The sequence below is a fragment of the Hemitrygon akajei genome, chromosome 10 (assembly GCF_048418815.1).
Source record: "Hemitrygon akajei chromosome 10, sHemAka1.3, whole genome shotgun sequence".
NCBI lineage: Eukaryota > Metazoa > Chordata > Chondrichthyes > Myliobatiformes > Dasyatidae > Hemitrygon > Hemitrygon akajei.
In genome coordinates this window covers 162,883,982-162,902,206 of record NC_133133.1, presented here as the reverse complement: position 1 = coordinate 162,902,206, position 18,225 = coordinate 162,883,982, and the positions used below count along the sequence as shown (strand labels likewise).

At 42.0% G+C, this 18,225-nt stretch overlaps 1 protein-coding gene across 2 annotated transcripts in view; it reads left to right on the top strand.

Annotated features, from left to right (window-relative positions):
* Window positions 1-8,338: 8,338 nt before the first annotated feature.
* cand1 (cullin-associated and neddylation-dissociated 1) overlaps window positions 8,339-18,225 on the top strand; it is a 39,879-nt gene continuing 29,992 nt past the window's right edge. For both annotated transcript variants that reach the window (XM_073059569.1, XM_073059568.1), the window contains exons 1-2: window positions 8,339-8,652; window positions 17,043-17,186. In XM_073059569.1, the coding sequence (XP_072915670.1) occupies window positions 8,585-8,652; window positions 17,043-17,186 (212 nt within the window). In that variant the 5' untranslated portion in view covers window positions 8,339-8,584. The remainder of the gene's footprint in view (window positions 8,653-17,042; window positions 17,187-18,225) is intronic.

Sequence of the window (18,225 nt, the reverse complement as noted above, 5' to 3'; positions counted from 1 at the left end):
TACATGGATATGGTGTATAAGTCATTCAATAAGGCTCAATCATTTCATCTGCAAACTTTCCCTGAATGATAGGTCAGAGGGTGGAGCAGTTGTTGTAAAGAGATATGCAACATGTAGAGAAACTGTAGGGAGGATAGGCAATAGATTGGAGCATATATGCAGTCAGTTGGATGGGTTGAAATATGTCTATTTTAATGCAAGAAGCATCAGCCACAAGGTGGCTGGATCAGTATATAGAACTACTACATTGTTGCCATTACAGACTTAGCTGCCCCATTGGAAAGGAATGGCTGCTGGACATCCCAGTGTGTAGGTATTTCAAAAGGGATCTGAGAAAACTTCTATAGAATACTTCCAATAGAATGATTGCTCACTTTCTGTTTCTGACTTCCACCCACGTTGATTCAGTAGACGATGGCTCCATGACATCCTCGCTTCCTGCAGCTGTGATACTACACCCGATTGGCAATGCCACTCCCCCTATTTCTTTTATCTCCCTCCCTCTCCCTTTTGATTATTAAGGTTGTCAAATGTTAAAGGGGGAAAGTTGAGAGGGAGATAAAAATCAGACTTGATCGAATGGCAGAGTAGACAATAGGCTGAATGTTCTATTTCTGCTTCTGTGTTCTATGGTCTTATCATGGAATGGGTATAGGTGATTTTTAAGGCAGTTGCTTCATATTATGCACCTGAAAACTGTCATATTTAATGGATTTGCTTATGTCTGAATTTGATGGACGATCTCTTTAAGTACTCTTCAGGTTCAGCTAACTTGCTTAATATTCCTATTTCCCCCAATCCCTAGCAGATCTTCAAATTGCACATTGAAGAACATGTTTTGCTCTGGCAGTTTGTTATTATTGACATTCTGTGACACTGCTTGGTAATGCTAAATGCTATCCACACATGGAGCTAACTGAGCTGGTGTTTCACAACTCTTGCAGCCCAGGTTCAATCCTGACCTTGCATTTGTCTACATGAAGTTTGCACAATTTCTGTGTAACTATGTCGATCTCCACAGGCGCTCTGGTTTTGTGGCACATTCCAACGATGTGTAGGTTAGGAGGTTAATTGACAGTTGTAAACTGTCCCGTTTTATCTAACTGAGTAGAAGTTTTGGGGAGGTGGGAGGGGAATAGAAAACTGATGAGTACAGGACGAACAAAAATGGGATTAGTGTGAAAGCAGGGGTTCCTGACCTTTTTTATTTCATGGACCAATACCATTAAGCAAGGTGTCCATGGACCCCAGGTTGAGAACCCTGTGTGAAAGGATGATTGTTGATTAGCATGGACTTGTTAGGCTGAAGAACCTGTTTTTCTTCTGAATAATACTATGAGAGTATAGATTACTCAAATGTTGTAATGATAGCCTTTCCTTCTTCTTCTTCAGCTCTTCACCCCTACTGAGGCACAGGCCGCCAACAGCAGCTTGCCAGAGTCCTCTGTCCTGGGCCATTCTTTCAAATTTTCCCAGGTGTAGCCCATCTTCTTGGTGTGTCCTTCTTCTACCATGGATGAGGTGTTTGGAACTTCTTTTGGCATCACTGTAGCAGTGTTTTTACGGGATAGGGTTGCTAGCCCCATGCCCAACCCTCCCCCTTTCGCAGCCGGGCTTGGGACTGTCCATGGCAAAGTTAATGATAACTTTGTAACTTGTGAGAAAACATGGAGCTTAAGAGCAACTCAATCACAAATGTGAAAGTATCAAAATTTCTCAGCTACTTAAGACAAAATAATGTGTCTCAGCCATCTAAATATAAATCTATATCTGCTTCTGCTGTGCCATTTAAAACTGATCAATATTAGAGAGAACCTTAATTTGTCTTGTCCTTTGCAAAACCTTAATGCGTCAAGGGTTTTACAGCCAATGATAATGTTTGAAATATAGTCATTATTATAAAGTAGAAAATGTACAAGCCAATTTGTGCACTGTGAAGCCCTCCAACAGCAGTGAAATCTTAATAATACTATATTGTTTCATTAAGCTGTATTGGTTAATGGATAAATATTGGTTTTGATTCTGGGAAGAGCTTTCTTGCTGTACTTCAGACAACTCCCTAATTTATGCTTCCTCTAAGATTGAAAAATTAATATTATACATCTAAAGTTATTATTTTAAATTTGGAATTCTTGTTTCTCTATTCTTTTAATCTTTGACAGACAGAAAGAAATCTCCTGTAAATATAAAGCAGGAGCCCAAAAAGGGTAGAGAAAAATCGGTATAAAAATGTGGGTTACTGACTGCTGTGGTGGCGGGGTGGAGATACATCTCTACCAAAGGAGGTGTAAGGTGCTCCTTCCCTACATAACCTGTGGGTCACCCTTGGGCAAGGTGTGGCATTTGCTTAGCCCTCTGATCAGGGTCACATGAAGCCATTGGAGGAGGTGATGGATGGTTGTATGAGCAGCTGGTGCATATCACAGGTCTTGGTTGTGCAACCTCAGATGCCAGGCAGTCTCTGAAGAGTATTGATAATGGCTGGGGTCACCTGCTTTGTAAAGAAACTGCCCAGAAGAGGGCAAAAGCAAACCACTTCTGTAGAAACATTTGCCAAGGACAATCATGGTCATGAGACCATGATTGTCCATACAACACGGCACAAAATGATGACGATAACTGACTGTTGAAAATATAAACAATTGCAAGTAGCAACTCCAAATGATTGGATTTAAAGATTGGTTCACATCTGTAGGGATAGTGGTGATGTAATGTTTAATCTATCAAATCTGTGTTAGAAAACATTTGTAGAATTCTATGGTATTTCTGGAATCTACCATAAGTTTACTGATGAAATGTGGGAAGGGCTTAGAAGATTTAGGTTTTTACTAGAAATTGAAATAGTTTTATATTAAGAAAACGGAAGCAGCCTTGCTAGTCTCTCTGAGAACGAGAAAGCAGAGATCTTTATCAAGAAGGGTGATTAAGTAGCCGTGGAAGAACCATTTCCAAATGTGAATACTTAAAACAAGGGGTCCCAACTGCTACAACAGGGGTTCCCAAGCCAGGGTCCATGGACTCCTTGCTTAATGGTATTGTCCATGGCATAATAAGAGTTGGGAAGCCCTGTATTGTAGGTACTTTGATTAAATACCACAGCTCATTTATTTTTGCAATCAGGGTTGATGTGGGATTTGATGCCTTGTGAAGAGTTTGATGCTTGAAAGGATGAAATATCAGGGGCGAAGAGAATGGAAGATCAGATTGTGAAAATTCCACCCATTTTCTGTTCCTATGGAGTATATACATCTATGTAAACATTGTTTTGCCATGTTTGATTGCAGACTGCAACATTCTGGCAAGAAATTAAAAGCAATTAAGCTGTTGGATAACTGATAGATAATTTTGGAAACATACACCACATTATACTATAGGTCTCTGCTAATCTCAATGTTTGCATCAATACAGAATGCTGTCATATTATTTTAGCAATATACAGCATATTTAAAGATGACCTTAAATGATTGGGATTTATTATAAAAGAGGAAAACATCATAGAAATATATATCATAACATCTGTCAATTTGAAGCCTAGTGTTCAGTGATTGATATGTCCTGGATTTGATGCTGGGACTGAAGTTGAGGGCCGTTGACTGGAGCCAGATCTGCTAATCTGCACCAGCCCACCGGGGAGGTTGACATTGGAGGCCTGTCCTGAGGTTAAAGGACTGTGTATGTGAGGGGCTGGGAGGGAGGAATGGGGCTTGCTTTACTGTTATTGTTTGGTTGTTTGTTGTGTTCTGTGTTGTTTTGCCTAACACTGTGGAGATGCTATTTTGGCACCAGAATGTGCAACGGCATTTCTGGGTTGCTCCCAGCATAGCCTCAGGTGTGTTGATTGTTAATGCAAGTGATGCCTTTTTACTGTACGTTTCGATGTACACATGACAACTAAACTTGAATCTTGAACTGATATCTAACCTGATGCATTTATTGTACATTCCATGTGAAGGATATCTCCATGTTATATAATTGAAATGCCTTTAGTCCAAGTATTCCTAACCTGAATTGTCTTTGATTCTGCCATCCAAAAATGATCAAACAGTCCCTGAACTGCCTTTATGAGAAACATTCAGTACCTTCCCTCATTCATGTCAAATCAAGTTTATTGTAATTCCAAGCAAGCTCATCTCCAAACTCCTGGGACTCCACCTCAACAGACTGCAGCCAGTAAGGATTAGCAGTAACACCTCTGGACCGTTATTCTCACCAGTGATGTCCCACAAGGCTGCATCTTCAGCCCCCTCATCCACTCTCTGTATCTTCTTGACAGTGTGGCCAGATTCTACTCTAACTCCACTTGCAGATGATACCACTGCAGCGGGACAATGATAAGATAAGAGTACACGAAAAGGTAGAGAGCTAAGTGAGTGGTGCCATGGAAACAACCTTTCCCTCAACATCAGCCAAAACAAAGGAGCTCGTGAATGATTTCAGAAAGAGGGCGCAGTGCACATGTTCTTCAACAGTGCTGAGGTTGGGAGGGTTGAGAGCATCAAGTTTCGGGCAGTGAACGTCACTAATAGCCTGTGTATTGTGATGCCATGGCCAACAAAGCTAACCAGTGTCTTTACTTCCTCAGGTGGCTTAAGAAATCTGGCAGGTTCTCTTTGACCCTCACCAACTTTTATTGCCGCACTACAGGAAGTGCCCTATTTGGATGCAATATGTGGTATGACAACTGTTCCGTTTGAAACTGCAAAAATCTGAACTGAAGGTGCAGCTCAGCTCATCACGAAAATCAGCCTCCCCTCCACTGTCTCTGTCTATACTGCTCTCTGCCTCACAAAAGCAGCTAGTATGATCAAAAGATCCCATCCACCCAGAACATTTTCTCTTCTCACTACCCCCCCACTGCTGCCTTTGGGGCATCAGATACAACACACGCAAAATGCTGGAGGAACTCAGCAGGCAGACAGCATCCATGCAAACGAATAAACAGTCGATGCTTTGGGCTGAGACCCACTTCAGGACTGAAAAGGAAGGGGGAAGATGCCAGAATAAAAAGGTGGGGGGGGAGGGGAAAGAGGCTAGCTGAGGGTGATAGGTGAAGCCAGGTGGGTGAGAAAGACCAAGAGCTGGAGAAGACGGCATCTGATAGGAGGGAAGAGTGGATCATAAGAGAAAGGGAGGGAGGAGGGGACCCAGGAGGAAGTAACAGGCAGATGAGAAGAGGTAAAATGTCAGAGGGGAAATAGAGGACCAGGGAGGGGAAGGGAAAAATCGATATTGATGGAAGTGCATACTAAGAGGCTTACTTCCATCTCGCTGTTATGAGCCTATTGAACAGTTTCCTAGTACTGTAGGATGATTTCTTGATCTCACAATCTACCTTACACTTTACTTACCTGCACTGTACTTTCCTGTAACTGTAACACTATTCTGCCTCAGTGTATGGTTGTGATAAATTGATCTGTATAAACAGTATGTGACAAGTTTTTCCACTGCACCTCAGTGAATGTGGCAATAATAAACCAAAAAGTGCTTTCCCGGTGTACATCAAAGGTTCAGTTATTATCAAAGTATACAACTCTGACATTCTTCAATTCTCCGGGTAGCCGTGGTGTTCCCTAGGGCCAGATGGTCTGCATCCCAGAGTGCTTAAGGAAGTAGCCCAAGAAATAGTGGATGCATTAGTGATAATTTTTCAAAACTCCTTTGATTCTGGATTAGTTCCTGAGGATTGGAGGGTGGTTAATGTAACCCCACGTTTTAAAAAAGGAGGGAGAGAAAAACCGGGTGATTATAGACCGGTGAGTCTGAAATCGGTGGTGGGGAAAATGCTAGAGTCGGTTATCAAAGATGTGATAACAGCACATTTGGAAAGAGGTGAAATCATCGGACAAAGTCAGCATGGATATGTGAAAGGAAAATCATGTCTGATGATTCTTATAGAATTTTTTGAAGATGTAACTAGTAGAGTGGATAGGGGAGAACCAGTGGATGTGGTATATTTAGATTTTCAAAAGGCTTTTGACAAGGTCCCACACAGGAGATCAGTGTGCAAACTCAAAGCACACAGTATTGGGGGTATGGTATTGATGTGGATAGAGAATTGGTTGGCAGACAGGAAACAAAGAGTAGGAGTAAACGGGATCTTTTCAGAACGGCAGGCAGTGACTAGTGGGGTACCGCAAGGCTCAGTGCTGGGACCCCAGTTGTTTACAATATATATTAATGATTTAGACAAGGGAATTAAATGCAGCATCTCCAAGTTTGCAGATGACACAAAGCTGGGCGGCGGTGTTAGCTGTGAGGAGGATGCTAAGAAGATGCAGGGTGACTTGGATAGGTTAGGTGAGTGGGCAAATTCATGGCAGATGCAATTTAATGTGGATAAATGTGAGGTTAACCACTTTGGTTGCAAGAACAGGAAAACAGATTATTATCTGAACGGTGGCCGATTAGGAAAAGGGGAGATGCAACGAGACCTGGGTGTCATTGTACACCAGTCATTGAAGGTGGGCATTCAGGTACAGTAGGCGGTGAAAAAGGCAAATGGTATGTTGGCATTCATAGCAAAAGGATTTGAGTATAGGAGCAGGGAGGTTCTACTGCAGTTGTACAAGGCCTTGGTGAGACCACACATGGAGTATTGTGTGCAGTTTTGGTCCCCTAATCTGAGGAAAGACATTCTTGCCATAGAGGGAGTACAGAGAAGGTTCACCAGATTGATTCCTGGGATGGCAGGACTTTCATATGAAGAAAGACTGGCATCGACTAGGCTTATACTCACTGGAATTTAGAAGATTGAGGGGGGTCTTATTGAAATGTATAAAATCCTAAAGGGATTGGACAGACTAGATGCTGGAAGATTGTTTCCGATGTTGGGGAAGTCCAGAACGAGGGGTCACAGTTTAAGGATAAAGGGGAAGCCTTTTAGGCCGGAGATGAGGAAAAACTTCTTCACACAGAGAGTGGTGAATCTGTGGAATTCTCTGCCACAGGAAACAGTTGAGGCCAGTTCATTGGCTATATTTAAGAGGAAGATAGATATGGCCCTTGTGGCTAAAGGGATTGGGGGTATGGAGAGAAAGCAGGCACAGGGTTCTGAGTTGGATGATCAGCCACGATCATACTGAATGGCGGTGCAGGCTCGAAGGGCCGAATGGCCTACTCCTGCACCTATTTTCTATGTTTCTATGAAACCCAGAAAGAAAAGAAAGGCAGCATGATCACCAACACCCAAATCCCACCTCCCCGCAAAAAAAAAAGGTACAGGCAAATAATGCCCAAATCCCTCCTCCTGCACAAACAAACAAAAAGGAACAGGCACATCGATTCCTAAGTCCCTCTTCCCACACACAAAAAAAAACCAGAACAGGCACATCAATCCCTAAATCCTTCCCCTCAGACAAGAAACTGAGAAGACTGGGCAAAGAAAATACAGAATATAAAATCTATAAGACTGAGAAAAGGAGTCCATTGTCCAAGTGCACATCCAAAACACAGAAAAAAACCCATCAGAAGGGACGGATGAGAAAGGTATAAATGCCACCAGCCTAGACATGCCCAGGCATCACCACTGATGAAGATGGCAGAGTCTGACATCGAAACGTTGGTTAAAATCGATACTTGAAGCCTGAGAAGAGTTTATTCTTTATGATAAACCAATTATTAAGCAGCGTCCATTATTAGGGACCTCCAGCACCCAGGGCATGCCCTTTTCTCACTGTTACCATCAGGTAGGAGATACAGAAGCCTGAAGGCACACACTCAGTGATTCAGGAACAGCTTCTTCCCCTCTGCCATCCGATTCCTAAATGGACATTACCTCACTTTTTAAAAAAAATATACAGCATTTCTGTTTTTGCACATTTAAAACATCTATTCAATATATGTAATTGATTTACTTGTTTATTTATTATTTTATTAATTATTGTCTGCTAGATTATGTATTGCATGGAACTGCTGTTGCTAACAAATACGCATAGTATAAGGAGGTACGGTGAAAAGTTTGCTTGCAGATGCATCACAGGCACTTAGGAACAGACAACACGCAGTATACAAATTATATAAAACGGTACATAGGGAGGGAGAAATGTCTGCAAAAACAAGGGTCTCGTATCTGAAACTTTCTGTTTTCCATTTGCACATTTTCTCCCTCACTTGCTGCTTTTGTCCACATTTTCACCACTTTATTACATATTTTCAGCATCGGTGGTGCTGTTAGTTTCCTCGTGCGGATTTTCTCCCTATTTCTTTATAATTTCTGTTTTCCCACACGGGTACTGTACCTCTCCAGCACGTCGGACGACCAGTTTCGCGCGAACGATTGAATCCGCTGGCGGTGACAGTGCGCAGCTGCGAGCTGCCGACGGAGCATGCGCGGTGAACTACGACCCTCGGCGGGGGTTGCGCCAAGCTCCTGCAGACGCGCGTTGGCGGCGGTTTTGCTGCTGTGTGGAGGGAGTAGAGCGCTCCGCCGACGCTAGTGTGGCCACACAGCTGCGCGCTATTGCCGCCCCTTCATCACTTTACTCCCTCTCTCCCTCCCGTCCGTGAAGCCGGACAGCCGGGGCCGCAGTCGGAGGTGAAGGAAGCGTCAAGCGTGGCCGCAAGGCGCTGGGGTGAAGGCCGCAACATGGCGAGCGCCTCCTACCACATCTCCAACCTGCTGGAGAAGATGACGTCCAGCGACAAGGACTTCAGGTGACGGCCTGATGCTGCCGCTTTGTCTCCTTGCCATCGAAGTTTGTGCCAGGCTCCGTTTATTAGTTAGTCACAGTCTCCCTTCCCCGCCCCTCCCTTCCCGCGCCTCCCCTGCCCCCTTCCTTTCCAACCTTGCTCTTGCTTTCCCCGACCTCTCGAATGAAGTAATGGGTACAGCAACTATTACAGAGGCTTGTAATGGCCCCCGGCCATCCTCTTTTTGCTCAGTTCCTGGGCCATCTAGCTTTCAGCCTGTTTTTTAATGGCAAACTCCAGTTTTTATGTTGCTGGTTAGGGCGGTGATTGAAATGGTTACATCGTTTTTAAAAATATACCAATCATTCCTAAATAAAGGCAATAATACTGGAAAATCCTGGACGATGATTTTGTTAGGGACTGGAATTAAATAGTGATGCAGTTGTAGTGCGAGGGGAAAGATCTGTGACAGAATAAGTTGGCGAGTTTAGAGCCATATAAATAAATATAGTTTGTGTAAATAGATAGTAATCAGAAGGCACCAAAGGAGTGGGAAGAATATTGGAAATTTGAAAAATAATAATTGCGTCTGAAAGATACTGAACACAATGTTGACCTGGGAAGGTTACAATGTGACCAATTAGAAAATGAGATAATATTTCATGTGTTTGCATGAGCTTTGCAGTGATTTATCAACTGACGAAGAGTGAGTGAGGGCAGATTTAAGTGAAGCAAAAAATTAAAGTGATAACAGCGAAAAAAAAGCTTGGGGTTAGGCCTTCAGAATTAATTGCCTATTTGGTATACAGTCTTGTTAGGGACATCATATCTGATGGAATCATAAATAAAAATAAAGCACTTTATGTGGAAATCTTGTTTAGAGCCCTGAATGATTTGTAGGTGAAGACAAAAGTATATTGATTTGCATTTCTTCTGGTTGCCCAGGAAAATGCTGTAGTGTGTGTGTATATATGTAGTGCAAAAAGAGGCCAGTGAAAAACGTGAGGTAGTGTACACAGTTTCATTGTCCATTCAGAAATCTAATGGCAGAAGGGAAGAAGGTGTTCCTAAAATGTTGAGTGTCTCTCTTCAGGCTCTTGTACGTCCATGATGGTAGGTTTGATAAATACTGTAATGGAAGAATAAACACATGCTAGAAGAAACATTTACTTTGGAAAGCTGAAAAGGCATCTGATGGTCACATTGCATTGGAGGATTTGAAAACTGTGGCCAAAACCTGTTGAATGTGATGGCTAATAAATTAGGTTTTAAGTTACATTTTTGGACCAGAGCGGTGTTGCTGATGCTTCAAAATCAATTGCACGTAAAGAGCAGCGTTTCAGTAATGTGGTCCTTTCAGCTTGACCCGTCAAGTCATTGTGTTTTACATTTCCCACTGCTTTTACCTACCAGAGGCAGCTCAGTATTCCTTGTCTCATTGTTGGATCAATCCTGACTGCATAATCTTCACAGTAAGTGCAACCAATCTGATTCATGGAGGGTTTTGCACCTAGCTGCATCAGTATCCTAAACCAATCTGTTCAAGAGGGGTAGATTTGAAATTATTTGCAAGTTCACAATTTCACATACTGCACTCAATTTTAGTATTGTTGCTGTGGTCCTGAGTAAACATGGGAATGACGAGGATACCTCTGGAAAAATGAGTTATTCAGAATGTAGACACCACTTGAGTTACAGAATAATACAGCATGGAGTTAAGTTCTTCAACCCAAATCATCCATGCTAAGAGATATGCCATTCTAAACTAGTCCCATTTGTCTGTGTTTGACCCATATTCCTCAAAATCATTCCTAACTATAGACCAGTCCAAATGTCTGAAAAGTTGCTATGCTACTTGCTTCAATAACTTCCCCCGGCAGCTCATTTCATATGTGCATCACCCTCTGTGTGAAAATTTGCCCCTCAGGTTTCTTTTAAATCTTTTCCTCTCTGACCTGAAACTTACACCCTCTTGTGTTTTGTCCCCCCTCATTTCCCTGGGAAATACAGTGCATACACTTTATCTAAGCCCCTCATGATTTTATACACCTCTATAAGGTCACTGGCAGGGCCATTGGTTTGCTCTTTAAGTATGTTTAAGTCTGGTTGCTTTGTCATCATCATGTGCCGTGTCATATGACATTGGCGATCATGGACTTATCCATGACCATGATTGTGTTTTTACAATTTGGGTGACCTCAGCCATTATTACTGTTTTTCATTGATTGCCTGGTGTCAGTGGTCACATAACCAGGACTTCTGATATGCACCAGCTGCTCATACGACCATCCACCACTTGCTCCCATGGCTTCACATGACCCTGATCAATGCTATGCCTTTCCCAAAGGTGATCTGTGGATTAGCAGACAAGGAGCACCTTACACCACCTTTGGTAGAGATGCATCTCCACCCTGCCATCAGCACATCTAGTACATCCAGTATAAGGAAAGATGTCATAGCTGTGCTATCTCAGGGATGGTATTGAATTGTTATGAAACAGCAACTGATGAGGGGAAAGTGGAAGCCCATGCAACTGAGGTCACAAGTTCTTTGTGCATTGTTTATTATAGAGTGCCTTTGCTCATAGCAACATCTTGTTCAATATGTATTTTGAGGCAAGATAAATGGTGCATGTTTAAAGGGTAAAAGAACCAAGATTAAAGCTACAGGCTAAGTTAGAATTTATGAATTTACAGAACTAAGCACTACTTTCAAGTCTTTAAACCTGCCCCTTAATCTGAGCCAAAATTATGTCCAGTTCTGACATTGTTCTGTGGGATGGATTGGAAAGACTGGAGGGGAATGCAGTTGGTGAGGATTCAATTTATACACTGAAAATGGAAAAGCTGGATTCAGTTCCCAGGCTGTCAGGAGAGCTTTAAAAATGCAGTGGGATACACTGGAAATAATACATTTTGGCCCAGTTAAAGCAGCTGCCCCAATTAGCCAAAGTTTTGTGGAAATATTTAAAGTATGTAGAAAGACGAACTATTGTGTAACTGAGTAACACATTATGTATTTAAATGAAATGCAGACAAATTAGAACATTACGCTTACTGCAGTGCATCAGAACTGCATATAGTTCCCAATGGCAAACCAGAAAAGAAATCTGGAAAAAATGCTGGAAATCCAAACAACACACAAAATGCTGGAGGAACTCAGCAGATCAGGCAGCATCTATGGAAAAGAGTAAATAGTTGACCTTTCGGGCTGAGACCCTTCATCAATCAGTCCTGATGAAGGGTCTCAGCCTGAAACATTGACTGTACTCTTTTCCATAGATGATGCCTGACCTGCTGAGTTCCTCCAGCATTTTGTGAGTGTGCTTACAGTTCCCAATAGTTATTGGAGGAATTCATCCATTGTATGCCGCTGTGTTCTTTTGATTGACTAGATGAACAAAAGCAGTGCAGGCACCTATTGCAGATAATGCACTGCCTTTGTACAATGGTTTTGATGATGCATCCTCCAAATCTTCATTTTAATTGTTATATTCAAGGTGATTGGTAGTTCCTCCAAATTCTTTGTACCTAACATGTTGAAGTTTCATTTTCATTTCTGGCATCTCTGAGCCTGAATGCTTGAATCCACAGTGAAAACAGTTCCAAATCATCTTTCTACTTAACTTCTTGCCAACTATCAGTAACAAAAAAAAAAACTGCTTTCTGAACAGGAGATGGTGTGTTTACAGATATTTTTAATCTCTCCCTCTCCCAGTGTGTCATGTGCTCCTGTTTCAAATCATCTATCATTGTCCCTGTACCTAACAAAACCAAGGTGGCATGCTTGAACGATTGATACCCTGTTGCACTCACCTCAATTTTAAGCAAATGCTTTGAGAGGCTGGTGAAAGATTACATCTGCAGCATGTTGCCGCCTACATGGATCCCCTGCACTCCACCTACCGACGGAACTGGTCTACTGATGATGCCATGGCCACAGAATTACTCACTGTCCTCATTCAGCTTGAGAATAGTGATGTATATGTTAGAATGCTGTCTGTGGACTACAGATAAGGATTCAACACCATAATTCCCTCCAGATTTGATAGGAAGCTCAGAGACCTTGGCCAGCACCCCGCCTTGTGACTTCCTCTTGGCTTCCTATTGGATCACTGACAGGTGGTAAGGATGGGCTCCCTCATCTCTGACCCTCAGCAGAGGCCCCCCCGGGTTGTGTCCTGAGTCCCCTCCTCTACTCCCTTTACACCCACAACTGTGCTGCTACACACAACTCGAACCTGCTGATCAAATTCGCAGATGACACAACTTTGATCGGCCTTATTTCTAGCAGTAATGAGACAGCCTACAGAGGAGAGGTTGACACCCTGACACAGTGGTGCCAAGATTACAACTTCTCTCAATGTCCAAAAGACAAGAGGTAATTGTGGAATACAGGAGAAATGGAAACAGGCTTGCCCTTATCAGCATCAGTGGGTCTGCAGTTGAGAGGGTGAGTAGTTTCAAGTTATTTAGTATACACCTCACTGAAAATCTCACCTGGGCTGTAATGCCAGCTGTGTGGCAAAAAAGCACAAGTGTCTCTTCCATCTCAGGTGACAAGAAGTTCAGCATGAGCCCCTAATTCCTCAAGACCTTCTACAGGGGCACCATTGAAAGCATCCTGACTGGCTGTATCATCATCTGGTACAGGAACTGCATCAGCCTTGATTGCTGGGCACTGCAGAGTGTGGTACAGACAGCTCAGCACATCTGTGGAAGTGAACTTCCCTCCATTGAGGACATTTACAGGAGCACATGCAGAAAGAAGACCTGGAAGATCATCGGGGACACCAGTCATCCCAACCATAATCTGTTTCAGTTGCTTCTGTCTGGCAAATGGTACCACAGCCAGGACCAATAGGCTACGGAACAGCTTTTTCCTGCAAGCCATTGGACTTATAAATTCACATGTCTGTGCATTGTGCCGGAGTCATAACAAAGATTTTTACTCCCTCACATTGTGGGATGGATGTATTTAAATCAATTCTTAAAAATTCTGAAAGAAACACACAACTAATGCTATTTAGGATCTGTTTGCACTAAGCACAATGTAATGTCTGGCGGCCACACAAGTACACGTGACTTTCACTATTTAGAAACTTCGGCAACAGTCTCCTGTCCGAATTACATGGCACAGTATCCCAAATAAATGAAGGGGATTTGTGCTCTTGATTTGTTTTTGTTCATTAAGAGTTGTCACAAATAAATGGCTGTCCTGATTAGCTGATGGCCCAATTAACTGAAATCAACCATATTAAGATTACTTGGAGTTTCATTAGATTAAACATGGAAGTGGGAGAAAACTGTGAGGTAATTGACAACTAGCAGTCAGTGGAAGGTGAGAAATCTGAATGCAGCCTTGAATTCTGGTACCAATATTCTGGCACAAGAGATTTGCTGCCAGTATTCACCCATCTGCCATTAGTGTTTGCCTCTGATCCCATGAGCTTTACTTGTGGCTATTTGTGTAACACATATAGAAGTGCAGTTTTTGATGTCAAAACACTCTCCCCATAATTTGAAGTAGGACCAGAAGATTTCAAAAGAATATGGAAGGAACTTTGTTGCTTTAGTTGATAGTTTTAAGTTTTTGTATTAATAATTTTGGTGTGCATTTTGCATGAACTACATGAGAACTGTTCTGGGATATCATTTGTTTTCACTTGATTTTGAATGCCTTGATGTAAAATATTTCAATAGTAGGTTTAAGACCCATAAGATATGGAAGCGGAATCAGGCGATTTTAGTCCATGGAGTCTGCTATGCCATTTCATAATGGCTGATCAATTTTTCCCCTCAGCACCAATTTCCTACTTCTTCCATATCCCTTCATATCCTGACTCCCTTTGTGTCTCAGTTTTTTGTATTTTCTCTCCATTTAGAAAATAGTCAGCCCTTTCATTTCTTCTACTAAAGTGCATGACCATACACCTCCTGACACTACAATCCATCTGCCACTTCTTTGCTCATTCTCCTAATCTACCTAATTCTGTAGCTTCTCTACTTTCTCAAAACTACCTGCCCTTCTACATATCTTTGTATTGTGTGCAAACTTTCCATCAAATCCATTATCCAAATCATTGACATATAGCGTAAAAAGAATTGGTCCCGAGACAGACCCCTGTGGAACATCAATAGTCACTGGCATCCAAACAGCAAAGACTCCCTTTATTCCAGCCCTTTTCTTCCTACCAGTCAGCCACTGTGTTATCCATGGTAGAATCTTTCTGGTAATACCATGTGCTTGTAGCTTGTTAAGCAGATTCATGTGTGGCAGCTTGTCAAAGGCCTTCTGAAAATCCAAGTACGGACCATCAACTGATTCTCCTTTCTCTATCACGCTTATTTTTTCAAATAATTCCAACAGATTTGTCAGGCAAGATCTTCCCTTGAGGAAATCATGCTGACTATGCCTGTTTTATCAGGTGCCACTAAGTACCTTGAGACTTCATTAATAATTGACTGCAACGTCTTCCCAACCAGAGGTCAGACTAGCTGGCCTATAATTTCCTTTCTTCTGCCTCTCTCCCTTGAAGAATGGAGTGACATTTGCAATTTTCCAGTCTTCCAGAATCTAGTGATTCTTGAAAGATCATTACTAATGCATCCATAATCTCTAGCCAACTCTTTTTGTAACCTGTCCCCTTTTGTACAGCTCATACCTTTCCCAGCAAGAGAGGGTGAATGGTTTCAAGTTCTTTGGTATACGCACCACCGAAGATCTCACTTGGACTGTGTACGCAGGCCTTGTGGCAAAAAAAAACCATAAGTGTCTTTTCTACCTCAGGCAACTGAAGTTCAGCAGGGCTCCCAAATTCCCAAGACCACCTACAGATGCACCATTGAGAGCATACTGACTGGCTGTATCACCGTTTGGTATGGGAACCGCACCAACCTTGATTGCTGGGTACTGCAGAAAGTGGTATGGGCAGCCGAGTGCATCTGTGGATGTGCAGAACGAAGGCCTGAAAGATCAGTGGGGTCACCAGTCATCCCAACCATAAACTGTTTCAGCTGCTTCTGTCTGGCAAATGGAACTGCAGCATTAAACCCAGGACCAATAAGCTATGGGACAGCTTCTTTCTACAAGCCATTAGACTTAAATTCACATGTCCGTATATTGCAACAGAGTCATAAGGCAGAGAGTTTTACTCCAATCACTTTGTGGGATGGATGTAAGATTTAAATTAATTCAAATTCACAGAAGAGATCTCAATGATCTATAAATCTGAACTCCTGCCCCCTGCACCAGTTCCTCAGCCATGCATTCACCTGCCAATTCATTCTATTCTTGCCTCTCTGCCGTGTGGCATAGGCAGCAATCCAGGTTTACTACCCTGGAGGTCCTCTTTCTCAACTTCCTGTTTTCAGGACTTCCTCATCTTTCATTGGTGCCAATATGCATCAAGACTTCTGGCTGCTCACCCTCGCCCTTAAGAATGCCTTGGACCTTCCTGATCTTGGCACCAGCAAGGCAGCATACCATTCAGGTGCCTTTCGCGTCCACTGAACCGCGTTTCAGTTCCTCTGACTGAGGAATCACCTACCAACACTACAGTCCTTTTCACCTCTGTTTCTCTGAGCCCCAGTACCAGACCTGGTCACTGTGGCTCCCCCCTGGTAGGTATTTCCCTTCATTAGTATCCAAAGTTATATCTTTATTATTGAGGGGAATGGCCACAGGTGTTGCCCGTGGGGTGGCATGGCTTATTCTGCTTGTCAAAAGTCACTTTGTCTTGATGGGTTAGTTTAGAAACTACAATTCCTTTCCCATTGGTTAACTGCCTGGTGTCCAGTTTCAAATATCCCAGGTATAAAATAGCATGTGGAAGGGGCTTGCTCTCCCTTCCTTTGTTTAAGACAAGTGGTGCATTTGGCATTGGGAAGGTGCTCTGCATGCACTTTTAACTAAGTGTTTTGGTGAATATTCTGCTTATAGTTTCTATAACTTGGGGAACATGAATGATCAAGTTGTTGATAAATAATATACTTATTCACAACCAGTGTTTTCTGTCTCACTCACCAAACCTGCAGATCTGATTCAATGTTACGGGTGTACTCTGCACTGGCAGTGCCTTTCCCCGCTTTGTCCTGACATTCACCTAGTTACCTGTCCTCTGCAATCTAGGGGTGGTTACCTCCCTGTAACTCCTGTCTGTCACCACCTCATATGAATTGACGGTCATCAAGCTACAGCTCCAGTTCCTTAAAGCATTCTCACAGGAGGTTTATTTGTTCTAAAATGTAAAGCAGCTAAAACACCATTACAAATGCATTTTATCTGTTTGCTAGTCAATGAAAAATGTGCAATATTCAAATTTGCCATGGAATTTGTAGTCAGTGTTAATGGAAAATTAAACGTAATGGAAATCTTGTTTTAACAGAACTGCATTTCATTTGTATGATTTTTAGATTCATGGCAACCAATGATTTGATGACAGAATTGCAAAAAGATTCAATTAAATTGGATGACGACAGTGAACGAAAAGTGGTCAAAATGATCTTGAAGTTACTGGAAGACAAGAATGGTGAAGTACAGAATCTTGCTGTTAAATGGTAAAAGATCATTCTCAATTCAGAAAACAAAGTTGCAGTAATCATTATTCTATACTTGCTTGAATAGTTGGTTATTTAGTAGAATTTCCCATGAGGCCTTCATATAATATCTGGTATGATACAATGGATTCTAGACCTTAGTCTACCTTATAATGATCTGGCAAGTTATTACTTTCTTGCATGTACTTTATTTATGGCTGTTACATTTTATTCTGCATTCTGTTCTTGTTTTACATTGTGCTACCTCACAGCACAGTTTAATGAATTGATTTGTATAAACAGTATGCAAGGCAATCTTTTTACTGTACCTTGGCACATATGACAATAATCAACCAGTTCCCTTTCCAATATGCCATACTATTATGATGGGGTGCGTATGACCTATACCCTTCCCTAGAATTGCCCTCCTCAGTATAGGCAAATTTCTACCTGGACTTGAGTTATGCAGCTATTTCTTTGTTAGTTTGTGTTCTGGGAATGGGTGTTATTGAATAAATCATCACTGAATAGTTTTATTTTTTAATTGGGCCCTGCTCAAGAAGGCTTGCTATCCATTTCTGTAATCAGGTGCCTGAGATTGCTTTGCTAAACTTTAAATGCTAGATGATGGGGCTTAGGAGTGGGTGCATACTTCTGTGCCATTAGTAGTTACATTACATTATTCTGTTCTATTACTTGTGTATGCTTATCCCACAAACAACTGATCCTGATTCTTTCGGATAACACTGATCAAAACTAAATAACTAGCCATCATATCTAGCTTGAAGAATTAATTTGTCTGGTGTCCATATTTTTATATTGTCATAACACTGATCAAAACTAAATAACTAGCCATCATATTTAGCTTGAAGAATTAATTTGTCTGGTGTGCATATTTTTATATTGTCTTAAGCAATTTTATTAAGACATACCTTTTCACGATGTTCTATTTTTGTGGATATATATTGATCATATTTCCTATATATCCTAATCTCTAGAACCATAGAACATTATAGCACAGAAACAGGCCCTTCGGCCCTTCTTAGCTGTGCCAAACCAC